General features: G+C 35.2%; 2 protein-coding genes across 2 annotated transcripts; both read left to right on the forward strand.

The window, feature by feature from the left end:
- Positions 1–2,956: 2,956 nt before the first annotated feature.
- On the forward strand, positions 2,957–3,891 carry LOC101833836 (olfactory receptor 145-like). Its single transcript, XM_013112863.1, is given in 2 exon segments — positions 2,957–3,271; positions 3,274–3,891. Coding segments are annotated over 2 exon segments (933 nt in total).
- Positions 3,892–14,531: 10,640 nt separating this feature from the next.
- On the forward strand, positions 14,532–15,476 carry LOC101834091 (olfactory receptor 8B3-like). Its single transcript, XM_013112862.2, has one exon. The coding sequence runs from the start codon at positions 14,541–14,543 to the stop codon at positions 15,474–15,476; it is 936 nt and encodes a 311-aa protein (XP_012968316.1). The 5' UTR covers positions 14,532–14,540.
- The last annotated feature ends 963 nt before the right edge of the window (positions 15,477–16,439 follow it).

Raw genomic sequence — 16,439 nt, forward strand, 5'->3', positions numbered from 1 at the left:
AAATGCTCTATGAGCCTGCTTCCACAGTATAAAATAGTATTTGCTGAGACCCAAATGTTTGTTTCCAGGCTCTCATCATTCACACTTGGCTGCAGAATAAAATATCCCTTGTTCCCTTAAACATAAAAACATACTTCACAATACAGAAACACAATACAGAAATGGCACCCTGTAGTTCCCAATGTACAAACAAAGTATTTACTAACTAGATCCTTTGCAAAATTAAAAAGAAAGAAAGTAAAAGAAAACTTTGATGAATTTAAATTTGGTATGTAAAGTATCATTTGAGTCTCCTGTATTATGGTCACATTGTATAGTCCAGGAGACCTAAGAATGGTGAGGCTGGCGTGCTGACCTGACACTCAGTCTTCTGACCCTAACCTCTTGAAGGTTAGCATTTACAGTACTGTGTAACTTTACTTGATGGGATTTTAATATATTTCATTCAACATTCTGAAAGGACCTGGGTGACCATATGCAACCCCTAAAAACAATTCAGATGATGAAAGTGCCAAGTATCCAATGTACAGACTGAGAACAACATTAAAATAGTAGAGTGACTGTTAGATCAAGATTCATGGTGGCATGCTGGAAATAAAAGAAACAGACAAACATATAGAGGAGCAGAAGTTTTCCTTTAATCAAAACAGCTTGGGGGCACAGAGTCTCTGTGGGAGTAGTGACTGCTGGCATAAGGCACAGGGACATTGAGGATTTTATGCAGTGTAAAGGGGTTGTGATGGAAGATTCCATCAGCAGACCTTTTCCCCAGCAGTGCCAAAGTGCTAGATACCCATGGACAAAAGCTCCATGGATTCTCCCAGTCCTCAGGTGTCATTAGTGAACTCAACTTTCCTGTCCAGGTTTTCACTGGCAACCTGAGGCTTTTGGTCATTAACTCTTCAGTGACAGTGTCCTAGATGAGTTTCCTATGCCTCAGATGGTATAAGCATCTCTCTTAATGTATCCTTCCCATCTAAAAGCTAACTATATAGGAAGGGTTAGAGAGAGCCACTCAGTGGTTTAGAACTTGTGTCACCTATGTGCAAACATCCACAGAGGTATATCAAACAAACAAACTAACCAAAATAAGCAGAAAAATATTAAAAAATATATTTCCAAGAAAGTCTTGTAATAATACCTAAAGCATGCTATGACATACAATAGGAAATCTTTACATCTGGGTTTAAGAAATTCTGGGGATAAACTCTATAAAATATTAATATTAAGAACATGGTAAACATCTTTAGAAGTAACCACAGTAATATTTTTCCCTGAAGATAAGATAGTTGGAAGATGATTGTTCAATATTGTCTCAAATATGGAGAATGCATAATCCCCAAAGAGAAGGGCATGCCTGAATGAAATAGAGTCCCCAAGGAAGTAAAGGCCCATCGTGGGTATGCATCTAAATGCCATCACCTCATCTCCCTTTTGTATCTGCAATGTGTTTCCTGGCAAGAAGCTAAGAAATATTCTGTCTTATTTATAACTAGTTTCTCTATGCAATTAATCTTAGATATCTGGTGTTTCTTTAAGATTAGAGGATGATTAAAATGAAAGCAGTTTAATTTTTTGTTTTCCTTTATGATTACAATTATTAACTATAAACAGCAATTCAAAAAGGTGTCCAGAGCACCCAAGAAATTAATTTTATGCAGCATCATTTTAGAGTAAAAGGAACCAGTGCTTTCAGAGTCTGATGCTGTCTTTCTTGAATAGTTGAAACATACGCCAATGAAAGGAGTCCATAAGATTTCTAACTTCAATAGGGTAAGTTTCAAAATCTATTTACACTAAACTCTCAAATTGTATTGAACACAGTTATTGAAAAATGACTTATATGTAAAAGGGACTCTGATGCATAATACTCTTTTGACCATCTATCCTTGGTGAAATCATCCAGAATTGAGGCTGATTGACATTTGCCTCTCATCTATGTTGATATATTCTATGTGTTTGTGTAAGTATACCTGTAATGAGAAGATGGCTGAGGGTGACTTTTCTTCCTAACTCACAATTAATTGATGTTAATATTTTGAACATTAAATTTCTAAACCCTTTTTCTTTTCCAAATTTGAACTTTCTTCCTTGGCACATTTTCCTCTTCCACTAGTCCCAGCAACAAACCTTCTGCCCCCTTATGTGGATATATAAATGTTAATAGATGACATGATGCAGTATTTCTTCTAAAGTGAGGTTTTATTGTTGTCATTTTTATTTTTGCATTTTCATATTTTCATAGTGGCTTTCTATCAAAATGAGCCCAACAACAAATAATGTGTTCTTTTTTCTATCTATTATGAGCAATTTTAAGGTTCAAGAAAAATTCAGAGAAAAATGTCCCAGATATACAAATAAGAGCAGTCAGAAGCAGTAGAAATATAACTTGCAGTGTCTTATTTAATATGCTGCATTTCCATAACACACTGCAATTTCTCTAGATTTATGAGTTTTTGGAAGACTTGCTGTATCATAACCAATCATAGACTCAATTTCTTCTGCTTGATATTGGGAAGACTGTTTATGATTCTAGGTATTCTGAAGGCCAATATGGATATAGGTTATTACCATAGTGGTAAAACTTTTTTCTGTATCACAAAACGACAGAGCCAACAAAGAAAGGATTAGAAGAGAGAAAGATAATTAGGTCCTTGTGAATCAAATTGGCCTTTTGCCCTTGAATTTCCAAGGAGTCAAGTTAGTATATTAGGTTACTGGGCTAAACTCTGAGGTTTAGTGTGGAATGTCTTTACTGTATTTAACCTCTGAGATGCTAATTGAGAAGACAATATTCTTTATCATGGTATCTCATAAGGCTGGCTCACGACTTTGAAGTTGTTTGTTTTTGGACATTCAAACAAGTAACTGACATTTGAAGAGGAAGTTGTATCTTTAAATTCTTTTCCTGAAATTTCACTTATTTTTTTGTTTCCACAAATTCTCAGAGAGAAGAATGGGTTTTGACAATGACTCTTTGGTAACTGAATTCATTCTCTTGGGAATATCAGACCAACCTGGCCTCCAAACTCCATTGTTCCTCCTCTTTCTGGTGATATACATGATTACTGCATTGGGGAATTTGACCTTGATTATTCTAATTGTGCTAAATTCTCATCTCCACACACCCATGTACTTTTTCCTCTTTAACTTGTCTTGCATTGACCTCTGTTATTCTTCTGTGATTACACCCAAAATGCTGGTGAACTTTATGCAAAAAAAGAATGTTATCTCCTACATGGGATGTATGAGCCAGCTATATTTCTTTTGTTTTTTTTTGTCATTTCTGAGTGTTATGTGCTGACATCAATGGCCTATGATCGCTATGTGGCTATCTGCAATCCACTCTTGTATAACATTGCCTTGTCTCCTAAGGTATGTTCCTATCTAATGATTGGTTCATATTTTATGGGTCTTTCTGGTGCCATGATCCACACTGGATGCATCTTGAGACTGACATTCTGTGATGGGAATATCATCAATCACTACTTCTGTGATGTCCTCCCTTTGCTGCAGCTCTCCTGCACCAGCACCTATGTCAATGAGATGGAGCTGTTCATTGTAACAGGAAAAGACATCATTGTGCCCACAGTCATCATCTTTACTTCTTATGGCTTCATTCTCTCCAGCATCCTCAAAATAAGATCCACTGAAAGCAGGTCCAAAGCCTTCAGCACCTGCAGTTCCCATATGCTTGCTGTTTGTCTGTTCTTTGGATCAGGTGCATTCATGTATCTCAAACCTACCTCAGCTGTATCGATGGATGAGGGAAAATTCTCTTCTATTTTTTATACCATTGTGGTTCCTATGATGAATCCTTTAATCTACAGCTTGAGGAACAAAGATGTTAAAATAGCTCTGACAAAAACCTTGAGCAGGAGACTGTATTAATCAGAAACTGAGTCCCTCTAGCCTATCATTGAAACATGGAGAGATTATATGTTAGCTATATATTTGACATGACATTTTTCCACTTGATATGTTTTATTGTGATATATTTAGTATATTCTTTTTCAAATATTAACATCAGTTTTCTCTCTTTTCATACTCATTGAAATTGGGAAGTATCTTGTTTTCATCATTTTTATGTAGGTTTGGTTTATTCACTGTGTGTAAAATTGATGCTCTTATAATTTTATCTATTTTAGAATAGCATTAGTTAGCTCTTCTTCTTTGTTGTTTGAAATTATAGACCTTATCACAGTAGATATAGATCAGTTTTCTCATTGATTAAAATAATTTTAATTTGCCTGCATGTCTATGTGGAGAATTGGACATTATTTGCCTTTTGAAATGAAATATGAAATCCTCTTTGTGTCTCTCTGTTCTTGTCCTTTGATCCACTACTGGACATGAATGTATTACCTTCTCATGCCAGCCTTTAATATTTCTTCATTAATCATTATGTATGACTTATATTGCAGGTGTACATATTGTGCATGGAATTTTACTACATTTTTTGTTTACCTTGTAAATATAAACAAGCACAGTTTGTTGGCAAAATACACTATTACAAACATAATATTCCAGCTTATGCATTTGTTTCCATACTGACATGGGATTCTTAAAGAAAGTCCATGAATCTTTGGATTATTGATTTCAAGCTCACCACCATTTTTAATATACCTTCCACTTAAAATGAAATATGATGACTTATTTTTAATATATGCTTGTTTTTCTGTGATGATGATGTATAAATTCTCTTCAGCATTTTTTCTGGTAGTCATATTTGGTCAGTAAACTGCTGACTCTTTTTTTTCTAAGCATATGATGCATGTTTTGCTAATGATGTTAAAGATGATTGATTAAACCTGGGTTCTGACATTATTTTGGAAAAAAAACTCAAGAAAATTTTTATTATTTATTTATTTAAATTAGAAACAAGCTTGTTTTACATGTCAATCCAGTTCTTTCTCTCTCCATCCCCTTCTCCCCTGTCCCCCACTGACCTTCTATCCCATTCCCTTTCTGCTCCCCAGAGATTGGGAGGCCTTTCATGGGGGATCTTCAAAGTTTGTCATATCATTTGGAGTAGGGCCTTGGCCCTGCTGAGAGAGTATCCCTCTATGAGGAACGGGCTCCCAAAGTTCATTCCTATACTAGGAATAAATACTGATCCACTACCAGAGGCTCCATAGATAGCCCAGGATACTTTAAGGGGCATCCAATAAGGTATTGGGAAGGGACAAAAGTTAAAGTTAACAAGTCAAAGATACACATTCAAGAAATATGGAATCTCTGTGTGTAAAATGTTACATAGAAATTAAATAGCAAGCTGATCAGAATTTGTGTGGATTTTTAGAATGAATTTTATAACTGATTATTTTTAAAACTTATTAACTTAAAAATGTTTGATTAAACATTATATTTGATGAATGGAGGCGTGATGACTAGCCTTGCTTGTCATCTCAACACATTTCGTGAGAAGGAGCATCCATTGATAAAACATTTATATCTTTGTGGCATATTCTTGATTGTTCATTAATGAAGGGTCGTCCAACCCCACTGTGTGCAATGCTACCCTTGGGAAGGTCTTGGGAGATTTTAGAAGGTGGTTGAATGTTAGCCTGAAGAATGACAGTAATTAGCATCCATCCTTGCTACAAGGTCCCTGTCTTGGGTCCCTACCCTGACTTCTTTCAGTGATTGATTAAGGCCCCAAGAATTCTAAGATGAAATAAATCCTCCCACTCCAAGTTGATTTTGTTCTGTTGTTGGTCTTTTTATCATAGCAAGAGCAAGCAAAATAGGAGAGTAGGTTAACAGGATTTTAGAGAATTATTGAGAATGCAGAAATTTATGTGGCATTGTTAGTAGACAATAGCCTTAATAGACAAAATAAGTTGCAATTGCAAAATTCTTTAGGGAAATTAAACTTAAGATAAAAATAGGAACTTTTAGTTTCTTCTAGGGAAATATCTAGAAATACAATGAATATAGGAATTCTCTGGTGATGATGTTGATTTATGTTATTTAATATTAAATGAAGTTTAAGTTTAAAGTACATCAGGAACTAGATAAACTAAATCAATTCTGTATTTCTTAAATTTGTTCTCATTCTTATATAGAATAAAGATGTTAATACCTTATTTGAGCTTGGAAAGCAAAGCAAATTTGAAAATCATATTGCTATACTTACTTTTAAAAACAATCATTTCTCATTTTACATACAAATCCCAATTCACACTCTCACCCATCCTACTGCTCCCCACCCCACCTCAACCTATCCTACCCCAATCCATTCCTCAGAGAGGGTAAGGCTTCCCATGGAGAGTCAAAAAAGTCTGTCACATTGTTTCCAGGAAGGACTAAGGCCCTGTCCCTATATCTAGGCTGAGCAAGGTATCCCTCCAAAGAGTATGGGCTCCACAAAGCCAGTTCAAGTACTAGGGATAAATCCTTGGGGACATAGAAAAGATCATTTGAAATGTATATTTAGTGAATCACTTATATTGTAGAGAAGTCCTTCTGAGAGGATGATGAAAGTTAGGAAAACATTAGAGGAATGAATGAAGTAAACCAGGAAAGTAAAAGCAACTCCCTGAGAAGGTGTTTTCTTCTCAGGAGATATTACAAGGAGAAATGGAAAGAATGTACAGAGAGCCCATAGGGGAAGGGAGAGGGCCAGAAATCCTGTAATATACTCAGACAGAGTGGATTCCAAGCCATAGTGCTTCTCCTATCCTGAAGGGATAAAGCTGTTGTTACTCTCACTTTCTCTAAGGCCTGTCTGTCTTTTCTAGACTTCAATTCTATGTCTGTGTTAGGAAATGAGTTCAGGAATCCCTTAGACCACAATCGGTTCCCCTGCTACAGTTCATTTTCCTCATAAACAAACAATAGCAAATGGTTGAACTAAGATTGTTTTTATCCAGCACCATGTCACAATTCAAATATTTTACTCTTTTTCAATATTTTCTCCTTTCGATTCAGAATTATTTTACATAAAATTGGACATGAATGATATGTGGTCTCAATTGCTTGAATCTGGATGCATACCATGCTTAAACTTCTGACTTATGGGTCAACATGTCTAGAATCCCATTTAAGTGTGAAATTGACCCATCAACGAGCATGAAATTGAAGGGAAGTTCTTATTCTTTTTTTTCCTTTTAGATACAATAGATTTTGTTTAAATTGTGTTTTGAATACAGATGTATTGAAATGAGAGAAAAATATCTGTTTTTATTATTTATTTATTTATTTTTTGAGACAGAGTTTCTCTGTATTGCTTTGGAGGTTGTCCTGGAACTCAATCTGTAGATGAGGCTGTTTTTGAACTCATAGACATCTGCCTGCCTCTGCCTCTCAAGTGCTGGAATTAAAGACATGAGCCAAGAAGTCCAGCCAATGTCTGTATTATTTAAACCTCTTTGTAAGCATTTCAGAGGTTTCATGACAACTCAGAGCTAACAAAACTGGGTTAAACTAGATTACTGGTCAGTCATCTGAAGATCCACAGAACACAGTTTTTTAAGTCTGATTCATCTTCAGAAAGGAACAATTTCTTGCATAATTTACTTTCATACTTTATTATTTCTTGTGAAATTTGTTTTTAATATAAAAGTATACTTTGCAAAACTTAAGAGAAGAAAAATTTGAAAGATTGAAATGTATTTATTCATATAGCCTTTTAATCTCTGTTTATATACTAGGATTTTTCAAAAAATACAAATAGGTATTTAAAATATAGTTATATAAAAACGAGTATTTCTAAACATTTTTAAAAAGTGATTACTTTTTGTTGTTTGTTTGTCAAAGGAAGTATAGATAATGTGAGATAAAATGTAACTACATTGATGATATCAAAGCTGAGGGGGGAGATAACGGGAAATTCTGGTTTGTCTGTATTTTGAAAAGATGATATTTATACTTCCATGAGGAACATAAGAAATTTAGTCTATAACAAAAAATAGTCTTACTTGCGGGCAGGAAAATTTCTACAATTGAACTTTAAATTTAATTAACTAAGCCTTTCACAGAGCTCAGTAATGGCATTGCAAGAGTAATGAATGACTAGGTGCTCTCTGCTGGAAATTTGGTAAGTCAGACATAAAGCAACTGTGAAGTATATTAAGTGTGTGTGTGTGTGTGTGTGTGTGTGTGTATCAAATCCTGAATAAAAATCCCATTTCACATTTATATGTTAAGAATACTCCTGACAAAAAATAACTATTAAGTTAAAGAGGGCATGAATTCAAATAAGTAAAAATAGCGGGTATACATTGTATGTACTCACTCATATATGGATTCTAGACATGGATCAGGAGAGTGTTAGCCTGAAATCCCAAGGCCAGTGAGTCTCAGAAACAGGGAGGTTCCAAAGAGATATACATTATACCCCAGAGAAGTGGAAAGAGGCAAGATCTCCTGAGCAGATTGGGAACATGGGGGAAGAAGAGAGGGAACCAGGAAAAAGAGAGGGGGATCAGAGGAGGGTAGAAGACATGGGGGAGTAGGAAGGTTGAGCCTGGATAAGAAGAGAGGATGCCAGGATAAGAGATACAATGGTAGTTGGAGTCATTATAGCTTTGAGGAGAGAGATTTCCAGAGATGTATAAGGATAGCACCAACTGGAATACTAACTAATGGCAGAGAGACTACATTAATAGCCCGTACCTGATGGTAAGGTTGATGAATACCTTATGTGACATCCTAGAACATTCATCCTGTGACTGATGGAAGCAGACACAGACACTCACAGCTAAACACTGAAATGACCCCCTGGAACCCAGTGACAGAGATGGAGGAGTGATGAGCAAGGTGACCTCTTGAACCCCAGACTGATGACTAAGAGGCCAATAGGGGACTGATTCATACTCCATGAATGTAGTGTCAATGAGGAGGCCTCAGAAATCTCTGGGGCCTTGGGTAGTAGACTAGTGTTTACCATGGCATACAAATGAACTTTGGGAGCCCATTCCACATGGAGGGATGCTCTCTCAGCCTGGACACATGGGGAAGGGCCTACCTAGTTCCTGCCCTGGATGAAATGACAGACTCTGGAGATCCCCCCAAGGAGGGCCTCACCTTCCCTGGGGAATGATGTGGGGATTGAAATGGGGGTGGCAGAGTGGGGGTGGGGCTGGTGGAGGGAGAAGTGGGGAGCTGGGATTGACATTTGAAGCATGTATGTTTCTAATTTAAATAAAAGAAACATACTTAAAAAATAGCGGGTATGTAGAAGGTATGGAGGGAGGAAAGAAATGGTAGAAATAATCTATGTATATATTATAATCTCAAAAATATTATTTAAAATGGTTTATAACTACTTTTTATTCCCTTTTCCTCTGGTCTTGTTAAGAGCATTCTATCTTGTTCATATTGGACTTTAAAATGATATATTACATATACATGTACATATATACATGTTTGCCATATATATTCATATATGAACATGTACACAAATTGACATACTTAAAACCTCATGTTTTTATGAAATGTACGTGTAACTTCAACTGTATGGCATAGGGACCCACTTCCCTTCTGTATCAGTTCATTAAAGTGAAGGCATTTGTCATATTTATCCTTGGATTCCATAGAAACTACATGCTCATTACTAAAATAAATACGTATTGATCTAATTAGTCACTGTCTTTGCATAGACATTTGATCAGACATTTATATCAAAAAAAGCTACAAATCTACACCATTTCAGTATTTGTAGGACAAAAAGATTATGAGATTCTACCAATGTGTTATGTATACCCATGAAAAACTGTGCAGTGTGGAACAATCTGAAAGATGGCTTAAACTTTGGCATGTGGCTTATTCACATTCTAATACATATAATTTCCAAAAATCTGTAGTTTAAAATTAGCTCCAAATTGATTATGTAGACATGTTTATTATCAAGATCAACATGAAATTTTCCCATCAGTCCACAGATTTGCTTTTTCTGTCGTGTCAGTGGATGTTTCACCATTAATTTTACATGAACCATTCCTAAGGGAAGAGACTTATGTATTGTGCTTTTGGTAGAAAACATGTATGATGTATGTGCGAACACTGAAGTCACAATAAATATGGAGAGTTGAGCATACATCTCTTCAGGTGAGTTGGAGACTGTTGAATCATCAGTATGACAAGCATCTTTCTCAGGTAGAGTAGAGTCATCTCTGTTCAAGATCAATGTGGAGATAGATGCTAATGGTACAACAGACCAAAGGAAAAGTGCTATGTATTTTCTTCAGTGTCTCATATATTTGTCTTTCTGATCCTCAAAAATCAACTGGATACTCAAAAAGAAAAGACTTTCTTCCTTCATAATATACATGTCCTAATGCTTAGGGATGTTTACAAGTAGTTTTCTAGTCACAATTTAAAATTGGTAACTGAGAAGAGGGTTTCAATAAAAGATAGTCTAGATCAAATAGTCTCTGTGAATAGCTGTAGGGAGCAGCTTAATTATACTAATGGGCAGCATAATTCCTTAGGTTCGGGTCCATGACTGTGGAAGTGTAGACAAAATGAGTTGAGTATAGAGATATATGCATTCATTATTTCTCTGCTCTTGAGTGTGACAATAAATATCTGCCCCTAGTTCTTGCTTTGACTTATCCAGAGTGATAACCCTTTGTACCTTAAGGTTTCTTTTGTCAGCCAGAAGGTGGTGGTGCACACCTTTAATCCCAGCACTTGGATTAAAGGCAGATGAATCTCTGTGAGGTAGAAGATGGCCTGATCTACAGAGCAAGTTTGAGGACAGGCTCCAAAGCTACATAGAGAAACCCTGTCTTGAAAAACCATTTTTTCTTTTGTTAATATGTTTATCAAAGCAACATACAGGACACAAGGACAAAATGTTATAATGTCTTAGGTATTGCAAAGGTATAGATAGAGTGTAAAATCTAAAGTGTGTTGAGACTGCCACTGGACCTAAGGTCTCAGAGTATTCCTTGACATTAGAGAGCCATCAAAATTAATAGATGAAGACATCACACGCTTCTTGACCAAATAAGCACAATTTAATGCTTTCTAAAGTTTTGGCATACTCCATAACCACAGAGTGAGGCAGCACCCAATGTTCCAGGCTCTCGAATAGTCAAAGGGTGACTTTGATGGAGGATGAAGTCTTTTCATGCCTTCTAACCTCAGAGAATCACTAGCAGTGAAAGTACCCAGAATGGGATGTTAAGTGTCCACACATTCCTCAGAGGGTGAGTGGCATTGTGGGTAAAACTCTTGATATATTTCCTGATATTCATATCTTGCTTTGAATGCATTGACCAACTCTTATTATTTCATCACTAATCAAAAAATATACTTGCTAAGGAAGCATGATATATGAGTCCAAGTCCCTAGAACTCACATGACAAACCAGGAGTGGCCATTGTGCATACCTCCAAGATTTTGGGGGTTGACCACCAGCCTAGCTCCATGATTAATCGGTAACCTTGTCTCAAAGAACAAGATGAAGAGAAATAGAACAGGACATAAGTGGTATTCCTGTGACCTTCATACATACACACAGGCCCATACCACAAACATACATAAACATGACATACCCACTTATACTCATACACACAATTGTATCATTGGTTGATTCTTTTCTTATTCCCCTGCCACTTTGTGTTGCTCGGTTGCTCATTGATTCCCAGGCTGTATTTATGACACAAAATATTTACACATCTATGATATAACCCCAATACCTAAAAGTAAAATTTGGTAGTAATTTTCCCACATTCATTAACTGTTTGGCAAAAAGACTTTTCATATAGTAATATTAGACAGACTATAAATCATGTAGTCTTTTATTTTGCAGAAAAAGTTTGACAATCCTTAGTAGAGGGTGAGAACTATACTTTGATCCAGATTCTAATTAATTTTGCTTCTCCAATTTTTATAGGGGATTACACTTTTGATATTGAGTCTCACTATGTTGCTCAGTTTACCATGAAAGTTAATGGACATGACAAGCTGTCATGGAATTCATAATTGACTTGAGGTGGTCGCAGAAGATCCAACATATAAGAAAAGGCCTCTTCACCACGATTTAAATGATTCATAATATATTTTACCAAATGTACTGATATATGGATTGACAACATGAAACGAAACCCATGGACAATATTTAAATAATGTGAGAGTCCTTTATTATAGCAAAAAATAGAGTCCCAAAGACCACAAAATGTGCTCTCTGACTCTTATACTATGAACAAATATAAATCAAAGTAGCAAAGGAAAATGACTTTCTACTATTTATTGTTCTTTCTACAACTGAAAAGATGTTACAAGTATATGCCCCAGTAATCCCATAGCTGGTACCTCACAGATATGAGCAGTTGTAGTTGGCCCATATTCAGAATTTCTGTGTCCAGTATTTTTAGTAGCACCAACAGTATAATTTATGCAAGAATTTAAATATACTTTGAATTTAGAGTATTGTAAACTTGAGATGAAGTAATCTGGCCATAGCCTTTCATATATCAAAGAGCTCATTTATGTATGAAATTTCATAATTTCTTTTATATAGGGCAATATCTCATTCATTGGTTTGACAAAATATTCCAGGAAATGTCATAGTGTTTTGACCCACCATAGGTTAATAAGAAGAACCAGAGGCAACTTTTTCAAATTGTTTTATTAGTGAGGCAGTATAGGCTGAGGATTCAAACACAGAACATGAAAGAATTTATAAACTATTGTTGTTTTTACATCTAAAGGAATAACCAAGCAGTAATTAATGCTCATGTCAGAAATGTAGAAGTGTACAACATATAAATAGTGATTTTGAAGGCTTTTGAGTACCGAAGTGGTAAAGTATTTGTCTAATGTGTGCAAGGTTCTGGGGACCATTCACAGAATAACAAAGCAAATGTAATTATTTTTTAAAAGACATTAAGGGATGAAGTGTGTTACTATATGCATTTAATTTTTTGAGAAATTTATAACGCCTTGGGAATAGGCTTTTGGAATATTAGCATTAAAAACATAAGCAAAGACAACAAAACAAGGAACACATTTCTTTATGATAATATTTTAGAAGATGGGACTTTAATATTGGCTGAAGAAGGCCATGAAATTCCCAAAGAGAGGTTCATGTATAGTTAAAATATTAAATCTCTAAGGAAATAAAGGTAAATCATGGTTTAGCACATAAATACATTCACCTGACTCCCTGTTTTTATACACGTGATGTACTTGTTCAGAAGAGGCTGATGAACTTTTACTTCATTATTTCCAGTGGAAAATGAAGTGATACCTGTGTGACTTTTCTGCAGTCTCACCAAGTGGCATGTGTGATAAAAGGAATACTGTTTATTTTCCTTCTGACATTTCTGTAGGTAAGATAGCAACATGATGGATTATGAGTAATGGATCAGAAATCATCTTGGAATGGGATGCTTTTACAGCATCATTTAAAAAAAATCAAAGTTACTAAAGGCTTAGAGCTCAATTTTACCCTTCCAGGATAACTGATGAATAACAATGACTAGGTATCATGAAGGCTTTTTCTCTATATAAGTTTTAAAATCCAAATCCAATTCTGATAGTGATTTATAATAGTAATAAGTAATAGTATTTATTAATAGTTTATTATTTTTATTGATTATTGTTAATGTGTAAAAATGGCATATATGATAAATAAGTACTTATTAGTTTACATTTAAGTTGTATCCTGTAGAAAATACAAATATAGGCTATAATATCCTTTACTGTTATAATTATGCTGAATTCAGATCCCCAGAACCTGTTTATAATGTACAATTTAATCTCCTTTCCATTTATCCTATGTTTCTGTCTTTTACTCCATAGTGATCAGCTGCATATTCCTACTCTCTTTCTGTTTACATAACCCTTCTAGATTGTACATATATGGGATGCTATAGAGTATTTTTCATCAAGTGTACTGAGTTTTAGGGTTATATATGGCTTCAATTTGAGAAGAATATGAGGATCCTTGATGTACCATTTTCTGACCCTTTTGTTCAATCCTAAAATACAAGTACCAATCCTGGAAAGATATCAGTATGTCCAAACAGTCAGTATACACTCCCTTTGTGATGTCTTATTTAGTGAACAGTTTCTCCATGAACAGATCTCATATCCTTTATATTCGCAAAGTTTTTGAGATACTAGCAGTAACTTAAGCCTTCCTAGACTCTACTTCTTTCTTTTTTTTTTTTTACCTGATACAGAGTTTTCGATATTAACTTCATACAGTTCAAACTGTGGTGAGCACTGTGCTTTTATAATTTCTGCCAGTATTAAGAATACCCTGAAGAGAAGAGAGTACAAGGAGTTCTATCTTGGTTCACTCCATTTCACCCTTCTCACTAGTTAATTAATCATATTAACACAAAAGATCCCGAGGGTCAGCAATCTGCACAGTTATGAATATTTTAAGCTATGTTTAACTGAGATTCTAACACGGGGAAGCGATTGTCATTTCACTTCATGATAGTGTGAGATGTTTTCTCTGATATTAGCTTGTTCTTTGCAGACACAATCCTGCGTGTATCTCAGCTTTGTGAAAGAAGATATTATTGGAAGATCTGTGTGGTTCTCCTGTGTTTCTACAGATACTTGAAAGAAGAATGGCTCTGGCAAATGATTCTTTAGTAACTGAATTCATTCTCTTGGGCTTAACTGAACAGCCTGACCTCCAAATACCTCTGTTCTTAATTTTTCTAGTAACATATGTGATAACTGCATTTGGAAATTCGATCTTGATTATTTTAATTGTGCTAAATCCTCATCTTCACACCCCCATGTACTTTTTCCTCTTCAACTTGTCCTTCATAGATCTCTGTTACTCTTCCTTGATCACACCCAAAATGCTGATGAACTTCATACAAGAGAAGAACATTATCTCTTACAGAGGATGTATGACCCAGTTCTATTTCTTTGGCTTTTTTGCAATTTCTGAATGTTATGTTTTGACAGCAATGGCCTATGATCGCTATGTGGCTATTTGCAATCCACTTTTGTATCGTGTTGCTATGTCTCCAAAGACGTGTTCCTATCTTATGTTTGGTTCATATTCCATGGGACTTACTGGTGCTTTGATACACACTGGTTGTGTTCTAAGACTGATATTCTGTGATGGAAATACCATCAATCACTATTTCTGTGACCTCCTCCCTTTACTGCAGCTTTCCTGCTCCAGCACATATGTCAATGAAATAGAGCTGCTCATTGTAACAGGAAAAGACATCATTGTGCCCACAGTTATCATCTTTACCTCTTATGGCTTCATTCTCTCCAGCATCTTCAAAATACAATCCACTGCAGGCAGGTCCAAAGCCTTTAGCACCTGCAGTTCCCATATAATTGCTGTTTCTATGTTCTTTGGATCAAGTGCATTCATGTATCTCAAACCATCTTCAGCTGTATCTATGGATGAGGCAAAGTTCTCTTCCATATTTTACAGCATTGTTGTTCCCATGATGAACCCTATAATCTACAGCTTGAGGAATAAAGATGTCAAAGTTGCCTTTAAAAGAACCCAGAACAGAATGTTTAAGTCATAATCTAGTTTCCTTATAGATACAACACAGACAGATTCTCTATGTTTTTTTTTTGGTGGCAACTTTATCTCATTTTGATTTCTTATATGGATATTTACTTGTTTGCAATTATTATAATAGGATGTTTAATTTTAATATGTACATTTTCTTTTCATCATTACACCTATTCAAGAATAACATTACATATGTTTTCCTTTGCTAATGATAATTATAGATATTCAACAAATAATGTTCTTGTATTTATGCTTCATTGTCATCATACATATTTGTGGTGTTTATACTTCTTTGCAAAACCAATCATATTTGCTACATGAAACAGTTACTCAATGTCACAATCTGGTTTCTTGTGATAGTTTGTCCACTGGGTAAGAAAATATCCTTTTTAGATGGCTAGCTTGGATATATACATGTACATATGTATGTATGTATGTATGTATGTATGTATGTGTGTGTGTGTTTATATGTGTATACATCTTTCCACACTGACATTTAAAACCCCTGCATTATATATGTAAATAATATGCACTATATTCACCTGTGAGATGTGTGACATTAACTTTTAAATATAAAACCACACATTTACATTTTTAAAAATGTTTTCATCACGTGATTGTGGTCCTGAAGCTCATGTCAGTTAAAAATTTCCAAAATCAAACAAGGATACTTAATCAGAGTATGAATCTTCCGATACTTGATTTTATGCCTATCCCTTTCCCCTGTGTTTTTAGTTTTATTACAATAAAATGAAATAGGAGACAACATGTCTTCCTTGGAATGTGTCTTTTGTGTGTTGTTGCAGGATATCTACAGTTTTTGTGATATCATTATTCCTCATGACACAAGTTTATTGCTTCCTCTTGTGGGAAAAGATGTCCACTGTGTCTGTGGGTGATTGGCTTAAGATAGAATCTGTGTTCTCATACAAAAACATTCTGAAATGCTTTAGGGGGCTTTTAACTGAGCGAG

This window comes from Mesocricetus auratus, unplaced genomic scaffold, assembly GCF_017639785.1.
Source record: "Mesocricetus auratus isolate SY011 unplaced genomic scaffold, BCM_Maur_2.0 Super-Scaffold_100022, whole genome shotgun sequence".
NCBI classification, from domain to species: domain Eukaryota; kingdom Metazoa; phylum Chordata; class Mammalia; order Rodentia; family Cricetidae; genus Mesocricetus; species Mesocricetus auratus.

Excerpts from the sequence above, each read along its gene's own strand:
- LOC101834091 (XM_013112862.2), top strand. The coding sequence starts at position 14,541 with ATGGCTCTGGCAAATGATTCTTTAGTAACTGAATTCATTCTCTTGGGC.